This window comes from Lampris incognitus, chromosome 1 (genome assembly GCF_029633865.1).
Source record: "Lampris incognitus isolate fLamInc1 chromosome 1, fLamInc1.hap2, whole genome shotgun sequence".
Taxonomy (NCBI): domain Eukaryota; kingdom Metazoa; phylum Chordata; class Actinopteri; order Lampriformes; family Lampridae; genus Lampris; species Lampris incognitus.
The window spans coordinates 22,568,886-22,592,891 of record NC_079211.1 but is presented as its reverse complement, the minus strand read 5'-3'; the positions used below and the strand labels follow the sequence as shown (position 1 = coordinate 22,592,891).

General features: G+C 44.0%; 1 protein-coding gene across 2 annotated transcripts in view; it reads left to right on the top strand.

The window, feature by feature from the left end:
• Positions 1-2,610: 2,610 nt before the first annotated feature.
• Positions 2,611-24,006, top strand: part of atrx (ATRX chromatin remodeler) — a 66,187-nt gene continuing 44,791 nt past the window's right edge. The window contains exons 1-16 of one of the 2 annotated variants that reach the window (XM_056282493.1): positions 2,611-2,907; positions 4,520-4,581; positions 4,723-4,772; positions 4,880-5,001; positions 5,099-5,179; positions 5,362-5,471; positions 5,611-5,678; positions 6,379-8,363; positions 8,529-8,595; positions 8,725-8,870; positions 8,990-9,163; positions 10,340-10,454; positions 10,563-10,662; positions 10,901-11,086; positions 11,238-11,379; positions 18,430-18,539. In XM_056282493.1, the coding sequence (XP_056138468.1) occupies positions 4,525-4,581; positions 4,723-4,772; positions 4,880-5,001; positions 5,099-5,179; positions 5,362-5,471; positions 5,611-5,678; positions 6,379-8,363; positions 8,529-8,595; positions 8,725-8,870; positions 8,990-9,163; positions 10,340-10,454; positions 10,563-10,662; positions 10,901-11,086; positions 11,238-11,379; positions 18,430-18,539 (3,513 nt within the window). In that variant the 5' untranslated portion in view covers positions 2,611-2,907; positions 4,520-4,524. Of the gene's footprint in view, positions 2,908-2,955; positions 3,090-4,519; positions 4,582-4,722; positions 4,773-4,879; positions 5,002-5,098; positions 5,180-5,361; positions 5,472-5,610; positions 5,679-6,378; positions 8,364-8,528; positions 8,596-8,724; positions 8,871-8,989; positions 9,164-10,339; positions 10,455-10,562; positions 10,663-10,900; positions 11,087-11,237; positions 11,380-18,429; positions 18,540-24,006 lie in introns of those variants that run through there. The other variant, XM_056282485.1, reaches the window with a different exon arrangement.

The following is a 24,006-nucleotide window of genomic DNA, read 5'->3' as shown; positions in this document are numbered from 1 at the left end:
CGCGGGACGTTACGAGTTATTTCCATGTTGTGGCGGCGTTGGATGCCCAGACGACGGCCCGAGCTATGGGGCCGCTGGAAGCCCCCCCGGCGCACTCAAAGCATTCCTTTTACAGCTCTTCGAGCTGTCGGAGATGGAGAAGGCGGATCACCTGTTGTCACTCAACGGACTCGGCGATAGCAAACCTTCTGAGCGGCTGGAGAAGATGTTGGCCGTTTTGGGGTCGGCGGACCCCTCCATTTTCACCCATATTTTTCTGCGGCAGCTCCCAGCGCCTATGCGCACAGCGTTAGCCAGCTCCCCCCTCTCCTCCACCAAAGACTACTGCGCTCTGGGTGTGGCAGCGGACAGGATTTTCACCGGGGACTTTGTGAGCGGTTTCATTGAAGGCCACTCTTCGTGCCAGCCTCACGGACAGCAACTGGGTTGATCGCCTCCCGTGGGTCATGCTCGGCCTTCGCTCTGCCCCCAAGGAAGACCTCCAGTCCTCGTCTGCCGAGCTGGTTTACGGCCAGCCGCTGCGTGTCCCGGGTGAGTTTCTCCCGGACGCTGTGGACCCCTGGTCAGCAGCTTCTCATCGGCTGTGGCCCGGGACAGTGCCAACGCTTTCGCTCCGATCCATACATCTCACTACTGCCTCCCTCAGTCCTACGTCCCCAAGGATCTGCTGTGGGCCAGGTACGTTTTAATCCGCCACGACAGCCACCGTACCCCACTGCAGCCTCCCTACGACAGGCCTTTCCGTGTCCTGGAAGCAGGGCCTAAGAACTTTGTGGTGGACATGGGGGGCAAGCCAGAGCGGGTCTCGGTGGACCGTCCCAAGCCTGCCCATTTTGACCTGGGTGGGCCGGTCGAACTGGCCCTGCCTTGCCCTCGCGGCGTGGACGCCCCCCTTCTCAGGCCCCTGGCCCAGCCTCCGCCCCTGCCCCCGCCCCCATACCCATTTAGTGCAGCCGTTTTGGCCACCTGGTCTGCCCCCCGAGACGTTGACTGTTTCACTGAGTACTTTTGTGTTGCATTACTGTTTTGCGTTTTTTCGTGATGGTGAATTCTGGGGGGGGGGGGCGCTGTGTGGTGATACATATTTGAGGGTAGATTCACCAGGGGCAGCGGCTCCTTTAAGGCAGACAGTTTAGGGTGCTGACGTAGGCACTCGGCACTGCTTGGGGTTTCCGGGGAGCCATGTTTGCAGCAGCCTAGCGGTTAGCTGGTTGCCACGAGAGATTGTGCTGCATCGGTGTCGTTTTGTGTGGCGAGTAAACGGAATTGACTCGACTCGATCGCCCCGTCTTCTCATTCCTGCACTCCCACAAAATGAACTAAACTACTGTAAGCTACTAATAAGACACGTTAGCCCCTAGCTAACGGGTCTGACCCTTTAGCCGAGCGGTTAGTGATGTCCCCTTGTGGTGCAGTACACCCCGTATCGAATCCCGCACCGGGCAAAAAATAACCGGTTACATTGGTGGCAGCGGTGGGATCCGGAAGTGCGCAGACCCTCAGAAGTCTTCGGAGCGCGGGAATAACAAAGCGCGAGGGCGCGCTTCCGGGGAGGGTGATGACTGTAAACTACTAATAAGACACGTTAGCCCCTAGCTAACGGGTCTGACCCTTTAGCCGAGCGGTTAGTGATGTCGCCTTGTGGTGAAGTACACCTTGTATCGAATCCCGCACCGGGCAAATAAATAACTGGTTACACTACAATGTTAATTTACAGAGATTCAAACGAAGAAGTGGTCATCTCAAAGTCCCATCTTGCCTGAATTTCGTTATTCAGTATTAGCAGCGACAACTTTTCCACAAAGCATTTTTTATTGTAGCGAATTCGGGGGGCAACCGCAAGAACCGCCGCAGCCGGGACGCGAACCCGTATCCTGCACCGCGGGCGACATCGCTAACCGCTCGACGAAAGGGTCCGACCCGTTAGCAGAGGGCTAACGTGTCTACTTATACATGCACGTCCCCCTCCTTCAGGAAACGCATCCTCGCGCATTCCACTTCTGACACCAACGTAGCGAATTCGGGGGGCAACCGCAGGAACCGCCGCAGCACGAACCCGTATCTCCCGCAACGCGAGCGACATCGTTAACCGCTCGATTAAAGGGTCCGACGGCTAAGGCGTCTGCTTATCCATGCCCGTTACACTGCCCCCGTTCTTCGGGAAACGCGTCCGCGCGCATTCCATTTCTGACACCAATGTAGCGAAATCGGGGGGCAACCGCAGGAACTGCCGCAGCCGGGACGGGAACCTGTGTCTCCCGCACCGCGGGCAACATCGGTAACCGCTCGACTAAAGGGTCGAGTTAAAGTTAAGGGCTAAGCGAGCCTATTCATCCGTGATCGTTACGATATTTTTATTGTTATTAATATACTGGGGGCATAGCAGCAGAGACTTTGCAAAATAATTCTTTTTCCAAACCATGCGAAACAATTAATTCTTATACGGAATGTTACGTTCGCCTCTGCAGGAGTGATTATTTCACTGCAACCATATGGTTGGAACGTCAGTTAAATGCGCACGCCCCCTTGTCTAACGTAAACGACCGAATCAAAAACACTGCGCTTGCTTCGCATCACACCACTTTATTTTGCAGAGTATAGTACCCACCATATCGTATACCCTAAGCGGCACAGACGGACCATTCAGAAGGCAAGGAGTTCTGAGATCATCAGCCAATAGGACTGCGTGTAGGATTTGGGGAGATGCGCCATTTTACTGCGTCCACAGCCATCCGGCAAGATGGTCCCCTCGCTTTGTCTCCATTGACCGGAGTTGTTTCAGTAGTCACGGTTTTTTTCCCCCTTCTTTCGGTCCCATCCCAAAACGGAAAATCGAACTGAATCGCGTTGACCGCGCTGCAGTTAATACGTGACTCTCAATCAAGAAATGACGGCTAAGGAAAGGAGGTATGGGAAGAACCCAAAGCCATTTGTTTAGATGAGCGAATTTTGTGTTGACCACTGTGCTAAGTTAGCCAGTGGCTGACCGGGATAGTTAGCTTAGTAGCTCAGCGGTGGTCGCGCACCCGGCAGTATTCAACCCCCTCTCCTCTCGATCCACGGATGTTCGCCCATGCATAATGCATCCGGTGAGGTAGTGTGTCAGTTTGAACATGCATTTGTGTCCTTTACTGCATGAACTCACGCTAGCTATTAGCAAGCTGACAACAACAACAACAACGGTTTCCGTTGCGATCGGAAAGCTAAACTAGCCATCGGGATATGTGTGCCCTGCTGTTAGCTTTGATGTCGCTAGTCTGTGCCACAGGCCCACAGCCCCACGCAGCTAGTGCCCTGCTTTACGCCATGGCGCCGTCAGGGGGTTGCGGGAGGCCTTTGCTTGCATTTCTCAGTGCATGCCTATGCATTGGACCTTGCACACGCCGCTGAGATTGCAAGGTTGCCAGGGTAACGGAGGTTCGGAAACCAGACTCGGTTGCAGTGATGGCAGCTATAGCTCGGACCCGTTTCCGCAAATTCGTTAGCTCCCAGCTAGCGTCAAGACAAAACACGGAAATGTAGCGCAATTCGGGCCAAAGGGACCTGTGGGTATCTTACGTGGCTGCGCATTTAGAGTGTGCTGCTGCTGCATTTTTTTTTGTATTTTTTTTTTTGTGACTTAATTTTGTTGACGATCCGACGCGCAGAGTATTTGTTAATATTAGGTCTACGGATACAACATGCTTGCTGATTGCATGACTGAGCTGATGGATCAACACTTGGATCGCCGTCTAATCGTACCGCGCACATTATGATGACGCAAAACGTCAATGTAAACAGTGGTCGGTCCTCTCGATTTTACAAATGACAAATCGGGGAATGTTGTTTTCAAATGCTGTGTCAAATGCACTGATGCTATTCCTTCATCTCAGCGTTGTGTTAAAGGGTTTTGTAATGGTGGAAATCCTAAACATTGCTTTACAAGTTGCGAGCTTCTCAGCGATAATAAAGACGATAAGTTTAACGCGTCCCTCTGGTGGGTGCGCGTGTACGCATGTTTTGTTGCAGGATGTTTTAATGAAATGTATCAAAATCCAATATCTCATTCATGTATTTTAGGTGGTTTTCTCAGTGATTAAGTTGAATGCGCAATTATTCAATTATGACGATATATTCTAATAAGTTTCTGAAAATAAATGAAATAGAAACAGACCATGCGTGGTCAATTAAAAAAAAAAAATCGTGACATCTTGCTCACGTTTGCCCGAACCGACATTTACCGAAAGAAATTTTCACCGAAATTGTTTTGCTCCTTTTAATTATTTTTGTTTTGTCTTCAATTGTAAAGCTCTACAGAAAAGTAAAATTCTTAACCCTGGTATCAGGAAATGTCAAGTTGCTGTTGGTTTTGGGGGAAAACAGTATCTGCCATAGCGAATATTTGTCCCCCCCATTACGCGTATTGAATACAAGCTTTTATTCCAGCTAGGTTAAATGGTAAACCCGGGTGGATATGGACAGTTTTTATAGAATGTAGTGCATGAATCATTATATCAGACATCATTGTCTTTCCTCACAGGTAAAATGAGTATGGCTTCTTCTGAATCAAACATAGACCAAATGGCAGAAATTGCAGAGGAGGTGAGTCCGGCTTTTTTGGCTTCCAAATACAGGCTATATTACAGTCCTGATTGATGACCTTACTGTTTACAGGAGAAAAGAAAGACCTGAAAGCAACTTAGATGATTTAAAAAAACAAAAGTTTTTGTCTTTCCTCATCAGCCTGGCAGCTCAACAGAAACCATGAAGGCCTCTCCTTCTCATCCCAAGAGGTTCAGTACAGTTTACTTAGATTTTGCAGTCGATGGTTTTGTTGCATTTTGAGTCTTTTTGATTTACTCTTACTAATCAAAGCTTAACGCAACATTAAAACCTTTAGGAAGCCTGCTGCCTCATCTGAGCAGACTGCATTGGATGAGTCAAACACCTCAGAGGAGAGTGAAAATGAAGACGCCACTTCTGACAATCCTTCAGAGAGCTACCCAGACAGCTCGTCAAAAGGTATAATGTGGCACATTTAGCTGACATTGATCATTTGTTGTTGTGTTTTTTATGTTAATTAATTTGACAGTTTTAAAGGACATTTTTTCGTCTTCAGGCACACTGATAATGAGGCCAGTTGGGAATCAAAATAAAGGCGCTATGAAGCTCAGAGTGGATTTCAAACAAAAACACACAGGTTACTTCATATTCTTCAGAAAGTGATTATGTAATTGTTGTGCTACGTGGTTATTGTCCCGGTGTTATCCAATGTATCTTAATCTGGATAAATTGGATGACATGGAAGTCATCCCTCATTTATTCATTGAGGACAGAGTGAATATGGAACTTGCTCCTGCCTCTTTTTGTCTCCTACCACAGATGATGCCCTACAGAAAAAGGTTAACTGCACTGCCTGTGGACAACAAGTAAACCAGTTTCAGCGCAACTCTGTCTGTCAGCATCCCATACTGAAAGTACTCATTTGCAAGGTAGGAATTCCGATTATATTTCTCTCATGACAACTAGATTAATGAAAAATAGAGTGAATCCAATTATTGTAAACTTACTTTAACATTTTTAACCGTTTTCTCGATTGTAACTCATAATTTAATCTCTCCACACCACTAGTCATGCTACAAGTATTACACAAGTGATGACATAAGCAGAGACTCTGATGGAATGGATGAGCAGTGCAGGTATGACATTTTATACAGGAATTTAACTTAATGTCTTTATGCATGCTCAATAATCCAGGTAAGAAAATCACTGTGATTGCAACCATTCCCCAATTCTCTGTGAATAGTACACATTGCCAATGTAACTCTAGTTAAATGACCATGACAATTTGCATATTAAACCGATCGTTTTCGGTCGTTATGCCACTGTATTGTTTATAACGGTGGGGATACCTACAGTCAGATGAGACTGAAGAGGTCACTCAGATGAGTGATGAAACGTTTCTCTCAATAAATGTTGTGTCTAGATGAACTGATTCAACTTTACGTGAATTTAACTTAATGTTTTCTAAGCTTACTTGCTTTCTTGATAAAGGATCAATTTAAGAAACGACACGGTGAGCCATGATTTTAAAAATGGAAGGCCATACAACATCGAAACAAGTCTACAGTATGAATTTATCTTGATAGTTCATACTTATTGTTGAATGTTATATTTGTGGTCAATGGTCAGCATCTAAATAAAGGGTTGTAGTCAGGTAAAATGCCATCTTTTACAAATGAAATTTTATGAAACATCCAAAAGACACTTGTTCTGTCCACTTAATGATTTTAAAGGGATTTTGGATACTGTTGTGTCCATGTTGAAAATGGTCAAACTATTTGAAATATAGGTTGCCTCTTGTAATCTGAAACCCTGTTGCATTCTCTCCCTCCCCAGGTGGTGTGCTGAAGGCGGCAAGCTCATTTGCTGTGACTACTGTAACAATGCCTTCTGTAAGAAGTGCATCCTTCGCAACCTGGGCAGGAAGGAGTTGTCAGTCATCACGGATGAGAACTCAAAATGGCACTGCTATGTCTGCAGTTCAGAGCCCCTCCAGGACCTGACCTCCAAATGCCACCGTATCCTCGAGAAACTGGACCAAGTGTGGCGCAAGCAACGAAAAACAGATAAAAACCAGGAGCATACTGTCAAGCTACACAAAGACAAGGAAGGGCACAAAGCTGTTGTCAATGGAAAGGAGCACTCAGAGGGCTCAGGGACTGTGACGTTTTCATACAAAAAGCTGCAGCTACCCAAAGAACTAGTAAAGAAAGCAAAAAAACTTGTTGAAACTACAACTGGACTGAATAATACCTTCATCCAGTTTATCCAGCAGGCCACAGAAGAACAAGGAGATAATTCCATCAGGTATCGACACTTAAAGGCCTTTAAAGCTGTACTTGCCGATTTGAAAAAGGCTCACAGTGCCTTGGAAGAGGCTTTGGAGCCTGAGTTCAAAAACATGGAGTTGCAGAATGGTGATGAAGGGCTTCATATTCATAAAAAAAGCACTACTGCATTTGCCTCTGCAGCTGATGACCACTTGGACAATATGGTTGATGTAGCTGAGGGGGCCAGTGTAACTGAGGAAGCTGGTGTAGATGAGGAGCCTGATATGGACAATGATAGAAATTCAGATGATGCTGAAATGAAAGAAAGCCAAACTGAAACTAATACAGTCAAAATAATAGTCAAATCAGAAGAATGTGATGGTGGGCCAGTGTCAGCTGGTGAAATGTCTCTAGATCATGACATAGTGTCCATTCCTCCCTCTGTTCCAGAGGAGCTCTTTCAAATGGTAGAAAGTCTCGCTGATTCCTCCATGCTCTCTCTTGCCGAAACTGACACTGTCTCAGACTCAGACACAAAGTCAAATGAGAAGTCATTAGACTCTCAACAATCTCAACCCAAGGTGAAGAACCTTATTGTGAAACTCACTCCTGTGCCGGTGGTGACGACGCGGGGGTCTACGTCCTCCAGGTCTAAAGATATCAAAGAATGTGCAGAGGGCAAAGAAGAAGAATGTGATGAGGTAGAAGATGCTCCTGGCGTAGTGGATGGAATCACAGGTGACAGCCTGCCACACAGCCGTCGCTCTAGCAGAGTGAAGACCACTCCTCTGAGGAAGCAAGCAGATCATAACAAGGGCCAGGGGGACTCTTCACAGTCTGAATCTGAGGCAGATTGTCAAAAGAAGGCTAAGTCTTCCAAGAAGACCAAAAGCATCAAGAAGGAGATTGGGAAGCGGACTGAGGCTTGTTCATCAGGAGTCAAGAGAGTGGACTCCGACTCGGATGAAGTCCCTAACATACTGTTGCAGCAAGCAGCTGATGAGTGCAGCTCAGATGAGGATCAGCAGGGAAAGAGTGTCAAAAAGTGCTTATTCAAGCTGAATAATACATCCTCCCAGGACAGGGAGAAGCCAGCCAAGCGCAAACGACGTTCCGATACCTCTGATTCAGACTTTGAGAGTAAAGGCAACAATACCACTGCAGCGTCAGGGAAGGCCTCAAAGAAGGCTACTAAGAAGAAGAAACACAGTGGGTCAGACTCATCAGACTCTGACTTAGCGAAGGAGTTGAAGAGGCAGAGCAAACTGGGAAAGAGGAGGTCCAGTCGGGTGAAGAAAAAGGACGAAGCAGAGGAGGTCAAATCTTCTCCTGATATGAAGACAGGGGAGCGTAAGAGGTCTTATGAGAAGAAGCACAAGGCAAGGAAAACAAGACGAGGCTCCAAGCAGACGTCATCATTGTCCTGTGAAGATGAGGAAGAGGAGAGGGAAGGTGATGGTGACTCTGGAGAGGACAGTGACCAGCAAAAGATAAAACCCATTGTGGAGGACAATGTGGCAGCAGGATGTGGAACTTTCCATCAGTCCTCAGGTACATTTTTTTTCTCCCCTTAGCAGTACTGGACTGGGATGTGCGGTGGTGTTCAACTTGACACATGGAGTTACTTTGAAGACTCTTTAAAAAAAAAGCATGTCACTGATTGCTTATTAAAATGAGTATTGATCACTTGAGCAAATGCGATCTTTTCTTGTGTAGGAGATGAAGTTGATGGTAAAGACGAAGACTCTCAAGCCTGCGAAGATGATGACGATGCTGAAAATAGGTAATTGTGTTGTATTCCATTTCAGGAAATGTTTCATTTTTTTTCATAGTCCAAAAGGGCCATTTTTGGAAAAACTCTTGCATTCTTTCACATGATTAATATAATTGTCCTCTCTTTGACCCCCAAAAGAATTGCAAAGAAAATGCTTTTGGCCCAAATAAAGTCCAACTACTCCTCTGGAGCAGATAGTTCCTCTGATAATGAAGATGCAGATAAGGAAGATGAGTTGTCTCCCATGAAGGTGAAAGACGAGGCAGATAAAGGAGAAGAGGAAGGTAGCATACTGAATAATTATAACTGAACACCATCCTTTTGAAATGTGCCTGCCATCCTGATCACAGAAGCATCTTAATGTTTTATTTCCTCTGACACTTCATGCTGCTCTCCCGAGCAGATAATGAGGAGGAATCAGAAGATTCTGGCTCCGATATAGAAGTGAAGAAGGGAGGCCGACGCCACCACTTGCTTCGCCATAAACTCTCCTTGAGCGAGGGGGAAACAGGAGACGAAAAACCTGCCAGTAAAGCCGAGAAGAGCAAGGCAACAAAGAAACGGGCTAGACGGAAAGGTTGATTTTAAACCTTTTAAGATTAATTCCGCCGCCAGGTGGTAGCCTGGAGGCAATTGTGCGTGTGTGTGTGTGTGTGTGTGGTCACAGCTAATCTTGCAAACTACTGGACCTATAAGCCCAAATTTTGTTGTGCACAGTTATGACTGATTAAGAACCTCTCGTGGTTGTGATTAAAAACCTTCAATGAACATTTGTTCTCGCTATTGACCGCTTCTTCTCATTCACGCTCTAGCTCGTTCGACCAATGCTGCTGTCTGTTGCTGCCTGCTCTGAGTCAACCATGTGCATGCGCAACTCACATCCACGGTTGATTCAGATCGGGCAGCGATAGTGTCAAAACAAAAACATTATGTATTCGAGTATGAGTCTTGAAAGTAAATCAGAAGTTGATCGTATTTCGCAAGCCAGCAAGTCATTCACGGCTGAGCTCGGCACAGGAGAACTGGAGGAACACTGGATGAACCAAAAATAATTCGCCTTTTTCACAGAGTTTCTGCGTGGAAGTGCCATAGTCTCCAATGTTAAAACGCCGTCTTAAAAATAAATTTCAAAAGTAGGGTTAATCAGTCAGCTGGCAATCACCTCATTAGCTACAACAAAACATTTCTCACGGCTGAGCTATGTTTTCTTACCATTGTATTGCTTTAGAATAAATTAAAATCAATCAGTAGAGCAGACATTCGCCTTCATTCATTTTATATAATGAAAACTGCGGCGGTTAAACACATTGGACATCTTTTAATAAGGGCTTTGAAATTATGATAGCCTGATTGCTGTCATTTCATAACAGATTTGGTCGTTTTCGTGCGAGGATCGGCCAAGGAGGCTGGGAATCCGCAGACTGACAGGCAAAATGTTTTTATTGGGTAGATTTTTTTTAGCTTGATTATTAGGTAGATTTGTTAGCTTGAGCACTGCATATTAAAAACTTTTATTTTTCACATTTCCTCTTCAGTTGACTTGGGCGCAGTGCAAAGTCTTATAATTGTAGGAAAATGCTGGTTTTTCTGTCCGTGTGTGTGTGTACAGAGAAGGGGCGATGCATACAATCTGGTGGAGATCTGCACTCTACTGAGTGCACTAGTTTTATTTGTGTACATGTGGATGTTCTGTCTGTTATTGGTGGGAATTATCTTGAGGATGGTAACGGATTCTTGTATATCTCTCTGGTAGTCGGTAGTGATGACTCGGCAGACTCAGATTTTGAGAAGTCTGAGTCCAGTGACGAGTCTGCGATGAGTGAAGAGCTTAGCGGATCAGAGAAAGAGGGGAAACGTCGAAAGACAAGGTGGGTGAAAAGGAACTGTCTGGTTCTTGGCTTCTATTCTATTCCAGTGTCACTGAGCCCAGATTGAGCTGCTGCCCCTGCTTATATAGATCCTGTTTGTGTCTGTAGGGCTGCCAAGAAGAAGGATGAGGAGAAGCAGAGGAGTTACCAGCAGAAGAAGAAAAGACGCAGGATTAAGGTTCAGGATTCCTCCTCCAGCAATGAGAAGGTATTGAGAATACAGTACAGTGGGTTATTTTTGACACTACTCCAGAGTTTCTACCTGCTCCCTTTGCAAGATGTTGTAAACAGTAGAGTTGAAACTATAGCCATTGCAAGTCAAGTCATGCATGACGGATTTTAAAAAGTATTTGAACTTAACCCTTAGGGTGTTGACAGGAACAAGGCTGAGTGTTTGGCACAGGCGCTTAAGATCAGAAGGCTTGACTTAATGTGCTTTTTAACAGAGTGGAAAGGAGGATGATGAAGACCAAGATGAAGACGCCAAGGACACCCCTAAAGGTCGGAAGAAAATCCGTAAAATCCTGAAGGATGACAAGCTGCGGACAGAGACAAGGGATGCTCTTAAAGAAGAGGAGGAAAGGAGGAAACGTATTGCAGAGAGAGAAGCACTTAGGAAAAAGCTACGGGAGGTAAAAATGGGCTGCTGTAGTGCCAAGTGGTTTTTCTGGAGCACACCTATGCAAAGCCCCGAACTATTCTCTAGAATTTTCATCTTTGACCCTCACCCTACCCTTCCATTCCCCCTCACCTTCACCCTACCCCTCAATCTCCCTTCTTCAGGTGATTGTGGTGGAGGAGTCATCCCAGATGGTGTGTCCTATCACCACCAAGCTGGTGCTTGACGAGGACGAAGAGACCAAGGAGCCAATGGTTCAGGTGCACAGGAACCTGGTCACCAAGCTCAAACCTCACCAGGTGGACGGTAAGGGCCATGGCATGTTATCTCAGGCAGGTTAACTCGGTGCGAATTCATTTATTGTCATTCTAAAATTCACGAGGAAATTGAAAGACCCAAGACACTTGCACAGGTTTTTTTTTTCACTTGACTTTGCTTATTAGACCTCTTCTTAGGTCTGTCTGGGCATGTACACACTGTTTGATTGATATCTCCCTGACCCTTCTATGTTCGTTTCATTGCACCTGTTAAGTAGAAAACTTACCCATCGGTTCTTCTGAGTACATAGTACAAGCTGACCTTGCCTTGTATCATACATGGCTTCACCCAACCCCACAATGCAAAGCAGTCTAATCAGCTAAAGTAATCAAAAACGCCTGTGTGTGTATCCTGGTTGTTGAGGCAATGTAATTACTGCCCATTGGTAATTTAAGACAATCGGTATTATTGCCAAATAAAATTCACATTACACTGCATATTAAAACAAAGAAAATCAAGGTAAAGATAATGAGTAAAAAACAAATCAAAAGTGATTTAACACTAGAACGACCAAAGATGGTCATATAACCGTTTTGTCCAAAGGAATTGAATCGAGTGCAACTGGACTTGGTATATATCCGTGAAGACGTTTCGCCTCTCATCCAAGAGGCTTCCTCAGTTCATGCCTTTCTGACTAGACCAAGCTAGTCTCACTGGCTGGTGATGAAACTCAGATAGTTATCCTCTTTGGAGTCATTATCAGAGCTAACGATGTCCATGGCTCTTGGTGTTCCGATGTGTAGCAACGCCCGTCATTATCAGAGGTATTGATATGCGTGGCTGTTTTGTGTTGCGATGTTTAGTAATGCCCGTCGTTATCAGAGCTATTGATATGTGTGGCTCTTTGTGATCCGATGTGAAGCAGCGATGTGAGTGTGAGTCGAAAAGTAGATATTGGTCTGTGTGTGTAGGTTTCCTCGGTGCGGTGTTACCGCACCCCGGTATACTTAAAACCCAGCAACACACTCCGGCAAAGACTGGTTCATCCCAAAGACCATGTACCACACACCCAAAAAAGCAATCTGGTGTATGCTGTACAATGCAATGAGGATTGCACTGACCTATACATAGGAGAAACCAAACAACCACTACACAAACGGATGGCCCAACACAGAAGGCCAAACTCCTCAGGACAAGACTCAGCAGTTTATCTACACCTTAACGAGAAGACGCACTCCTTCGAGGACAGCAACGTACACATTTTGGACAGGGAAGATAGATGGTTTGAAAGAGGGGTGAAGGAAGCCATCTATGCAAAATTGGAAAAACCATCCCTCAACAGAGGAGGAGGTCTGCGACACCACCCATCTCCCACTTACAATGCCGTCCTTTCATCTCTACCCAGGAGACTCAAGAAGCTTAGCCTCCAAGAACAACAGTCAGTCACTAACGGCTGCAACGACTCATGACCACTGAATGGAGCACTAACGAAGTTGAAACTTAACACCCCCAACAACCGTCGCTGCTTAACATCGGATCACAAAGAGCCACGCATATCAATAGCTCTGATAACGACGGGCGTTGCTAAACATCGCAACACAAAGAGCCATGGACATTGTTATCTCTGATAATGACTCCAAAGAGGATAAATATCTGAGTTTCATCACCAGCCAGTCAGACTTGCTTGGTCTAGTCAGAAAGGCAAGAACTGATGAAGCCTCTTGGATGAGAGGCGAAACGTCTTCACGGATATATACCAAGTCCAGTTGCACTTGATTCAACTCCTTTGGATAACCATGACCTGGATGAATTAGAACATTCACAGACATAACCATTTTGGATTTTCAGAATTTAATGACTTTGGCAGGTCTGCATTTTTTCTTCCACATTCTTGAATGCTCCTAAAATTGCATATATTCGCATTAAAATGAGTTTTAGATCAATTGCACAAAAAAACTTGATACCTACCTAAAATGACCATGACCGGTCAAAATGACCGCACTTAATTTGCGCTTGATCATGCGCATCATGTCACTATTTACGACGTGTTTTGGTCACATAATTTCCTTCGCTAAGTTCATTGCTCTGTCCTGGGAAAAAAAACTAGCGTTCTCCAGTGCAGAGTAATAGTCTAAACTTGATTTTTGATTATTACCAACATGTCTGGTTAGAGACGCCATTTCAGACGCACCATGGCTACCAACAAGGCATTGCAATAGTTACATGCGTTGGACAGCGGCCATTATAAATTGTTTGAAAAATAGTATTTATTCTTTCTTCATCTAACTAACGTTCCAGTATCAGACTAGACAGATAGTTAACATGGTTGATCCAATAAAGACTTAAGGCTTAAATAAGTTCACATTTGTTTTTTACTGAGTTTCCTTGTTTATCCAGCTTTCTCATTGAATTCTTTCTTTTGTAAGACTGAAACAAAATATACAAACAAAATACATCTGATTACAATTAGTAGTAAATGTAGTTGTTTGCTTCCATATTACAGGTACACTATAGGTAAGTATGCATTCCCAAAGATAAACAATATATTCTCCAGGACATTTCTATTGCAACCACGATGTCAAATAAAACAACTGTAAAAAAACAAAACATTAAAACAATGAAATACAGTATTTTCAGGTAGGCAATATCAATTCAATTTGGAGTGAACCTGAGCACATGACTAGCGAACCAGCTAGGATACTGCGCTAACTAAACATTCTAGCGTGAATAAGCAAGATATTTGCTCTGACAAACGTATTCAAATATTTGCAGAAACAACTCAAAAAGGATACATGTCATCCAGCTATCATACAACAAATCAAGTTATGTAATACTCACAGGCATATATTCTCAAAACTTCACTGAGAGAAAATGCTGAACTGCATACTGGCTGCAGTTATGCAACAACTAAAATGGCGACTGGTGCAACGGACTTTTATGTAAACTAACAATGACCACTACAACACAAGGTCTTCACAATCAGTCCGGTGGGCCATTCATTTAGTTTGATTTGGCTTTCTTTTAGCAAAACAACATCTCCCACTTGGACATTGCATCTCTCTTCAGTCTGTTTTCTGCAAGGTTGGAGGGTGCCCAGGTATTCTTGCCTCCAGCGCTTCCAGAATGTGTCAGCAAGACACTGGACATTCTTCTGTCCAGTGTCCACTCTTGCTTATAGAGGGTCTGTTAGATTGAAATACCCACGTGGAGCAGATGTTGGATCCATCTTTTTGGTCAGGAGCATTGCTGGCGTGAGGGTGGTAGGCAGCTCTGGATCAAACGACAGAGGAACCAGTGGTCTGGCATTCATAATTGCCATCACTTCTCCCCTCAGTGTGGTAAGGACTTCGTGGGTGAGACGAGTAAGGCCCACCTGCATCAGCATACCATCCAAGATGGGTCGTGCAACCCCAATCGGTCTCTCCCAGCATCCACCCATATGTGATGAATGGGTAGGGTTAAAGGTCCAGGAGCATCCTTCGTTTAAGAGGTAGTTTCTTATTTCAGAGTCGTCTGACTTAATCTTTAGCTCATGCAAGCATCAATAAAATTTGTACCCTGGTCGGACCTGAGTTGATTGGATGGACCTTGGATGGCAAAAAATGTTTTCAGAGAGTTAATAAAGCTTGAGGTTGACATGGACTCTATTACTTCTATGTGGACAGCTCTGGTTCCCAAGCAAGTAAACAGCACTGCCCAGCGCTTACTCTCAGCACTTCCTCCTCTGGTGCGGCATGTTGTGATGTTCCATGGCCCAAAGACATCTAAACCAAACTGGGTGAAAGGTGGTTCAGTGGCAAGTCGATTGGCTGGTAGGTCTGCCATTTTTCGCTCCTCTATCTTTCCTCACAGTTTACGACAGGTGATGCATTTATGGATCACATTAGAGACCAGCCTTCTACTTCCAATAATTCATACTCCAGCAGACCGAAGGGCTCCTTCCGTAAGATGGCGACCTTGATGGGCAACTCCTTTGTGACAATGACCAGCAGAGTGTATATGTAATGTTTCTTAGGGAGGATGTAGGGATGTTTTTCATCATTTGGAAGGTCAGCTGAAGATATGCGACCCCCAATCTTTAACAACTCTTCCTGGTCGATGGTAGGGTTCAACTTCCACAAGGGACTTTTCTTGGAAACATCTTGTACCTTTTCTAGTCTGCTGATGTCCTCTTTGAAGATTTCCCTCTGTACACATCTGATGACCATGATTTTTGCTTGCGATTGTTTGTCTTCAGCATTCGGGTTTTGAGTTTTGGAGTAGGCCCTGGCAAGTTGAGTGAGTTGTTATGCCTCGAATTATTAATCTTCAAGATGAAAAATGCTCAAAGCGATGTGAGCTGAGATGTTCTCCAAAAGCCTTTGTTGAGAAGGCGATGACTTGTGGCCGGATCTCCGCATCTATCTCAGGCTCCACAAGCTAAAAGTTGCTCACCGTGTCAACTGCAAAATCTCTTGTTTCTGCTTGTTTGAGGAATGCAGGACCATGGAACCAAGTCGTTTGTCCCAAAAGACCTGCTGGAATAGGCCTAGTGGCATGGTCTGCTGGATTGTGATCAGTTTACACGATACCACTGGTCAGGGTGTGTGGACTTTCGGATCCTGGTGACTCGGTTGGCTACGTAGACATAAAACTGCTGGAAGATGTTATGGATGTACCCCAGCACAATTTTACTGTCTGTATAAAACTTAATAGCTTGGATGTCAAGGTCCAGCTCATGAGAAATCGGCTCTAACATTTCAACAGCAAGGAGAGCAACACACAATTCCAGCCTTGGGATGATGTGTGCTGGTCATGGTGCTAATTTGGCTTTTCCCGTCACAAGTCCAAGTTGACACTGTCCTGCAGAATCCACAACTCATAAGTAAGCCACTGCTGTTATGGCCATCGTAGACGCATCGGAGAAAACACAGATTTCTCTCCGCTGTGTTGATGATAAGGACACAGGGACATAGGGCCTTGGAATGCAGAGCTGCTCAAGACCCTTCAAAGACTCTTTCCAGGCTCTCCAGTATTGTTCCTTTTCAGGTGGAAGAGGACCATCCCACTCACACTGCTCAGTGGTAAGTTCTCGGATTAAGGCCTTTACCTGCACGATAATGGGAACCACAAACCCCAGAGGACCATAGAGACTGTTAACTGTCAACAGAATGCCTCTCTTGGTAAATGGTTTCTGTTCCCAAGACACATACAAGATGCAACTATCAGACTCCAGATTCCAGCTCAATCCAAGACTCCTCTGGACAGGTAAGGGATCTGCTTCGAGATCTAAATCCTTGAGATCCATTGCGAGATCCTCTGGAGAAAACAATTCCATGACAGCTGGGCTGTTCGACGCTATCTTTTGAAGATGGATGTTGTACTCTGCCAACATTTCTTTTGTTCTCTTCAGGAGATCAACTGCCTCATTTTTTTTTCCGGGAAGTGAGGTCAAACCGTCATCAACGTAGAAGTTTGTGATGATGAACTGCTTTGCATCTCTGCCATGTTCTTTTTCCCCAACCTGGGCAGCCCTTCTCAGCCCATATATTGCTACGGCTGGTGAGGGGCTTTTTCCGAACACACGGACGTTCATTTTGTATTCAGCTGTCTTTTTGAAGATCATTATCCTGATACCAAAGGGACCTCAAGTAATCTTGATGATCTTCCCGGACAATGAAGGAGTAAAACATCTGCTGTATATCAGCAGTTATGGCTATGGGTTCTTTGCAGAAGCGCATGAGCATTCCCAACAGTGTGTTGTTGAGGTCAGGCCCACTTAGTAGGACGTCATACAAAGAGAACCTGTCATGCTTTGCACTTGAGTCAAACACAACCCTGATTTGTCCTGGTTTTTGTGGGTGGTACACCCCAAATATTGGTAAGTACCAACATGCCTCTTCACTCTGCAAAGGTGGTGCTAGTTCTGCATGCTGGCTTTCAAAGATCTTCTGCATAAAACTGATGAAGTGCTCCTTCATTTTTGGCTTTTTGTCCAGTTTATAACAATATACAACAAATCAAGTTATGTAATACTTACAGGCATATATTCTCAAAACTTCACTGAGAGAAAATGCTGAACTGCACACTAGCTGCAGTTATGCAACAACTAAAATGGCAACTGATGCAACGGACTTTTATAGATTAACCATGACCACTAGAGGGCGCTCAACACCATGCATTTATACCTGGAGTTGAACAACTTATATGAATTACCAGTACAGTATTAAAGTTGTTAAAATTTTAATTTTGGTGTCAGTCGTTTCTTAACAGACATACTAACATACTATGTAATGCATTAATATCTCAATTAGGTATTTATCTTGACAAAATATAGAGTTTAAAAACCGTGGGTGTTCCCATGGTCGTTCTAGTAGTTTTGAAGTTCCAGTTGTTGTATGGGACTGTTTCAATTTCATCTTTTATAGGCCTTGTTATGTTTGTTAGATTAGCAATATGTGTTTTCCGTTTTTTTTTTTTTTCAGATATTTTCATTTTTTCAATTTTGCCATTCAAGTTTGACCAGGTCTCTGAAGTTTAAATTGTTAAAAAATAGTATTATAGTTGTTAAAATTTTAATACATATGCAATGCATTAATATCTCAACTGGGTATTTATATTGACAGAATGTGGAGTTCAAAAACCGGCCGTCAGTTTGACCGCCCATGGTCGTTTTAGGTTGGAGCGAAATCCCAGTCGTTCTAGTGTAAAAAAAAAATATATATATAAATAAATACTATTAATACTGAAATGTTGGATCCGTAGGTGTGTAAAAACATGACTGCAAGAGTTTGCTACTCTAAAAATAAATATCTATGCATACATGAGGGATATGACAAATTTACAATGGTGTCTCTAGTACAATATGGTATTATTCACAACATACAGTATTCACAGAGAAAATATTACATGTTCATAGGTTGTGTGTGTGTGTGTGTGTGTGTGTGTGTGTGTGTGTGTGTGTGTGTGTGTGTGTGTGTGTGTGTGTGTGTGTGTGTGTGTGTCAAGAGAGTGAGTGAGTCTAAACATTTTGATGGCAACCCTGTAAATGAAAAGCTTTGACAGAGTTAATGTTTTTTGTTGAATTTGTCTCTACTCTGTTTTTGATGCCTGCCGCAGGGGTGCAGTTTATGTGGGACTGCTGCTGTGAGTCTGTGAGAAAGACAGAAAAATCTGGTGGCTCTGGCTGCATTCTGGCCCACTGTATGGGACTCGGGAAAACCCTTCAGGTAAGGAGATGAGCAGAACTGTCTGAGAGGAGCCATGTGGACAAAAGAAATTAAGAGTCACATTTTACAAAAAAAAAAAAACCCTGTTAGTCAGTCAAACCTTATTAACTTTTAGAATCAGGTTACTTGCAATTGATAATTAAGGAAAGAGAAGCACAATTGCATAGTGCTCTGCCTGTGTAGGTACAGTGCATCCGGAAAGTATTCACACCCCTTCACTTTCCCCATATTTTGTTATGTTATAACCTTATTCCAAAATGGATTAAATTCCTTTTTTTTCTCATCAATCTACATACAATACCCCATAATGACAAAGTGAAAAAGGTTTTGTAGAAATTTTTGCAAATTTATTAAGAATAAACCCATCATCCTGTTTCCACTGATCATCCTTGAGATGTTTCTACATCTTGATTGGAGTCAGTAAATTCAATTGATTGGACATTATTTGGAAAGGCACACACCTGTCTATAAGGTCCCACTGTTGACAGTGCACGTCAGAGCAGAAACCAAGCCATGAAGTCAAAGGAATTGTCCGTGGACCTCCGAGACAGGATTGTATTGAAGCACAGATCTGGGGAAGGGTACAAAAAGATTTCTACAGCTTTGAAGGTCCTGAAGAGCACAGTGGTCTCCATCATTTGTAAATGGAAGAAGTTTGGATCCACCAGGGCTCTTCCTAGAGTTGGCCGCCCAGCGAAACTGAGCAATCGGGGGAGAAGGGCCTTGGTCAGGGAGGTGACCAAAAACCCGATGGTCACTTTGACAGAGCTCCAGCATTCCTCTGTGGAGATGGGAGAACCTTCCAGAAGGACAACCATCTCTGCAGCACTCCACCAATCAGGCCTTTATGGTAGAGTGGCCAGACGGAAGCCTCTGCTCAGTAAAAGGCACATGACAGCCAGCTTGAAGTTTGCCAAAAAGCACCTAAAGGACTCTCGGACCATGAGAAACAAGATTCTCTAGTCTGATGAAACCAAGGTTGAACTCATTGGCCTGAATGCCAAACGTCATGTCTGGAGGAAACCAGGCACCTCTCATAACCTTGCTAATACCATCCCTACAGTGAAGCATGGTGGTGGCAGCATCATGTTGTGGGGATGTTTTTCAGCGGCAGGAACTGGGAGACTAGTCAGGACCGAGGGAAAGATGAATGGAGCAAAGTACAGAGAGATCCTTGATGAAAACCTGTTCCAGAGCGCTCAGGACCTCAGACTGGGGCGAAGGTTTACCTTTCAACACGACAACGACCCTAAGCACACAGCCAAGACAACGAAGGAGTGGCTTCGGGACAAGTCTGTGAATGTCCTTGAGTGCCCCAGCCAGAGACCAGACTTGAACCCCATTGAACATCTCTGGAAAGACCTGAAAATACAGTGGCTTGCAAAAGTATTCATACCCCTTGAACTTTTCCACATTTTGTCACGTTACGACCACAAACATAGATATATTTTATTGGATTTTTATGTGAAAGACCAACACAAAGTGGCACACAATTGTGAAGTACAAAGAAAATTATACATGATTTTAAATTTTTTTTACAAATAAAAAACTGAAAAGTGCGGTATGCAAAAGTATTCAGCCCCCTTTTCTCTGAGTGCAACCAATTGCCTTCAGAAGTTGCCTGATGATTGCTGAATGATCGAATGTTGACCTAATGATTAAATAGTCAACCTGTGTGTAATCTAATCTCAGTACAAATACAGCTGTTCTGTGACGGCCTCAGAGGTTTGTTAAGAGAATATTGGGGAGCAAACAGCATCATGAAGTCCAAGGAACACACCAGACAGGTCAGGGATAAAGTTGTGGTGAAGTTTAAAGCAGGGTTAGGCTATAAAAAGATTTCCCAAGCTTTGAACATCTCACGGAGCACTTTTCAATCCATCATCCGGAAATGGAAAGAGTATGGCACAACTGCAAACCTACCAAGACACGGCCGTCTACCTAAACTTACAGGCCGAACAAGGAGAGCACTGATTAGAGATGCAGCCAAGAGGCCCATGGTGACTCTGGACGAACTGCAGAGATCCACAGCTCAGGTGGGGGAATCTGTCCACAGGACAGCTATTGGTTGTGCACTGCACAAATCTGGTCTTTATGGAAGAGTGGCAAGAAGAAAGCCATCATTAAAAGAAAACCATAAGAAGTCCCGTTTGCAGTTTGCCAGAAGCCATGTGGGGGACACAGCAAACATGTGGAAGAAGGTGCTCTGGTCAGATGAGACCAAAATTGAACTTTTTGGCCTAAATGCAAAACGCTATGTGTGGCGGAAAACTAACACTGCACATCACTCTAAACACACCATCCCCACTGTCAAACATGGTGGTGGCAGCATCATGCTCTGGGGGTGCTTCTCTTCAGCAGGGACAGGGAAGATGGTCAGAGTTGATGGGAAGATGGATGGAGCCAAATACAGGTCAATCTTGGAAGAAAACCTGTTGGAGTCTGCAAAAGACTTGAGACCGGGGCAGAGGTTCACCCTCCAGCAGGACAACGACCCTAAACATAAAGCCAGGGCTACAATGGAATGGTTTAAAACAAAACATATTCATGTGTGAGTGGTCCAGTCAAAGTCCAGACCTAAATCCAATTGAGAATCTGTGGCAAGATCTGAAAACGGCCGTTCACAAACGCTCTCCATCTAATCTGACTGAGCTTGAGCTGTTTTGCAAAGAAGAATGGGTAAAAATTTCAGTCTCTAGATGTGCAAAGCTGGTAGAGACATACCCCAAAAGACTTGCAGCTGTAATTGCAGCAAAAGGCGGTTCCACAAAGTATTGACTCAGGGGGGCTGAATACTTTTGCACACCGCACTTTTCAGTTTTTTATTTGTAAAACATTTTTTAAAATCATGTATAATTTTCTTTGTACTTCACAATTGTGTGCCACTTTGTGTTGGTCTTTCACATAAAAATCCAATAAAATATATGTATGTTTGTGGTCAAAACGTGACAAAATGTGGAAAAGTTCAAGGGGTATGAATACTTTTGCAAGCCACTGTAGCTGTGCAGCAATGCTCCCCATCTAACCTTACAGAGCTCGAGAGGATCTGCAGAGAAGAATGGGAGAAATACCCCAAATATAGGTGTGCCAAGCTTGTAGCTTCGTCCCCAAGAAGACTTGACGCTGTAATCGCTGCCAAGGGTGCCTCAACCAAGTACTGAGTAAAGGGTGTGAAAACTTATGTACATGCAATATTTCAGTTTTTTATTTTTATTAAATGTGCAAAAAATTTCTACAAAACCTTTTTCGCTTTGTCATTATGGGGTATTGTATGTAGATTGATGAGAAAAAAAAGGAATTTAATCCATTTTGGAATAAGGCTGTAACATAACAAAATGTGGGGAAAGTGAAGGGGTGTGAATACTTTCCGGATGGACTGTATGTTATCATGGCGACCATGAACAAGACTAGGTCAAAACCTAGTATATACGGCTGGACCGTGTGGTCAGTGTTCGAAATTGCAGCCGATGTGTTACAGGGAAAGTCAGTGATACCGTCTATAATGTGAATTCCTGGATATTAAATATTCATCTGCAATTTTCTTTAGTGGTCCTAGTATAATTTGTTGTTAAAGTATACTGAAGTAGCATATCACATGACATGGTTATGCTACATTCGAGTAAAAAAAATGCAGTTGCAAGATCAATACTTTCCACTCATATCTTAGGATGTTTGATTTGAAAGAGAAATTAATTTTAATTATAACTATTCTAGTTATCTGTTCACTACCCCCTCTTTCATCTTTCTATCTGCGGATGTCTGTTGTTTTTCTAAGACTAACTCTGTATTGCATATTTTGTCTTGAGTGATTTTTATTTGGGATGCTTTAACTGTGTGCTCTTGCTCATGCCTCGGCGTATGGGGAGTTGTTTTCTCTCCTACTCTGCTCTATGCTGGACTGTTACTGTGCAAAACCAGATGTGGAAAGAGCAGCAAAATGTTATGTTCAGATTGCCGCAGGGTTGTGCGGAGGTGTGGGGGGGTCTTTACATGGCCCGTTTGTGTGACGTCGTTTTGTGAACTTTAACGCCATCCCCCAACACAAAAGGTGGCAGTAACAGGCTTATAATGTGTTTGCCAACTGCCATTAAACTACAAAAAAGAATGGCGGTTGGCAAACAGCTTTTAGGTGAACTACTGCCACCTTATGGATTGGAGAAACAAGGCTCTTCTTCCTGTGAGCTTCTTTGGTCTGATTTCCAGTTTACGTCCAGCTTACGTGATTGACCACCACAGTGTGACGTCCGGGTGTGTTGCGGCAAAAGTTGGTTCTGGTTCTACTTCTTGCAGGCCAGCCACTGTTTTTTTTTTGTTGTTTTTTTTTTTTGCTGAACCCCCTGCGGTACGCACTGCCACAGCCTGAACACATTACTGCACTCATTCAAATGAATGGGAGGACTGGCGTTTTTCGCACATTGCTGCATGTAGTGTGAATGTGGCCTTAGCTTTTCAGTAGCAGCAATATATTCCATTCATTAGTATGCGACGAATGTGGAATAAGCTGGAACCGCTGCACCGATTCATTTTGAAAGAGCAGCTGCCAATAGGGAAACTCCCATTTCTGTGTTCACCAGTGACGTCGTTGGTCGGCCGACCAATTGTGTAACTTCAGTGATGTCATTGGTCACCTGATCCAGCGGCCCAATCGTGTAACTTGTTCTTAGTCACTCTAAACTTGATCAGTGACAGACATTTGCGGTCACCTGATCCAGCAGCCCAATCTTGTAACTTGTTCTCAGTCACTCTAAACATGATTTAAATCAAGTCAGTTTTATTTGTATAACCCAATATTACAAATTACAAATTTGCCTCATTGGGCTTTATAGCAATAAAACATTCTGTCTTTAGACCCTCACATCGGATAAAGAACAACTCCCTAAAAAAAAAAAAACTTTTACAGAGAGAAAAAATAGGTAGAAACCCCAGGGATAGCAACAGAGGAGGGATCTCTCTCAAGACAGACAGACGTGCAATGGACGTTGTCTGAACACAATTTACAGAATACAACATTGAAAGAGGTTAACAGAATTATAATGGAATTATAAAATATGTGAAGAATATGATGAGGGTGTCAAGCAGTGTCCAGATGCCACCGGAACAGCCCAGGACCTGAGCCATGTGGCCACCATCACCATGTAGACCTGACAGGAGGACAGACTACACATGCACACAAGAGACTCACATCACACTGTTGACATGCGGGAGAAGAGACAAGAAAAAAAAAATTAGTAACACATCTGAGTGTGAGAAGGATATAACATTGAACCAGGATAACAACATTATATGGATTTATAAGATATTTAAAAAGAAAATGTGATGAGGGGGATGCCAAGCAGTGTCCAGGTGGTGACCACCATCACCATGGAGACCTGGGAGGAGGACAGACTGCAAATGCACATAAGGGAGACTCGCATCACACCATTCACATACACAGAAGAAGAGAAATGAGAAGACATCATTCAGAGAG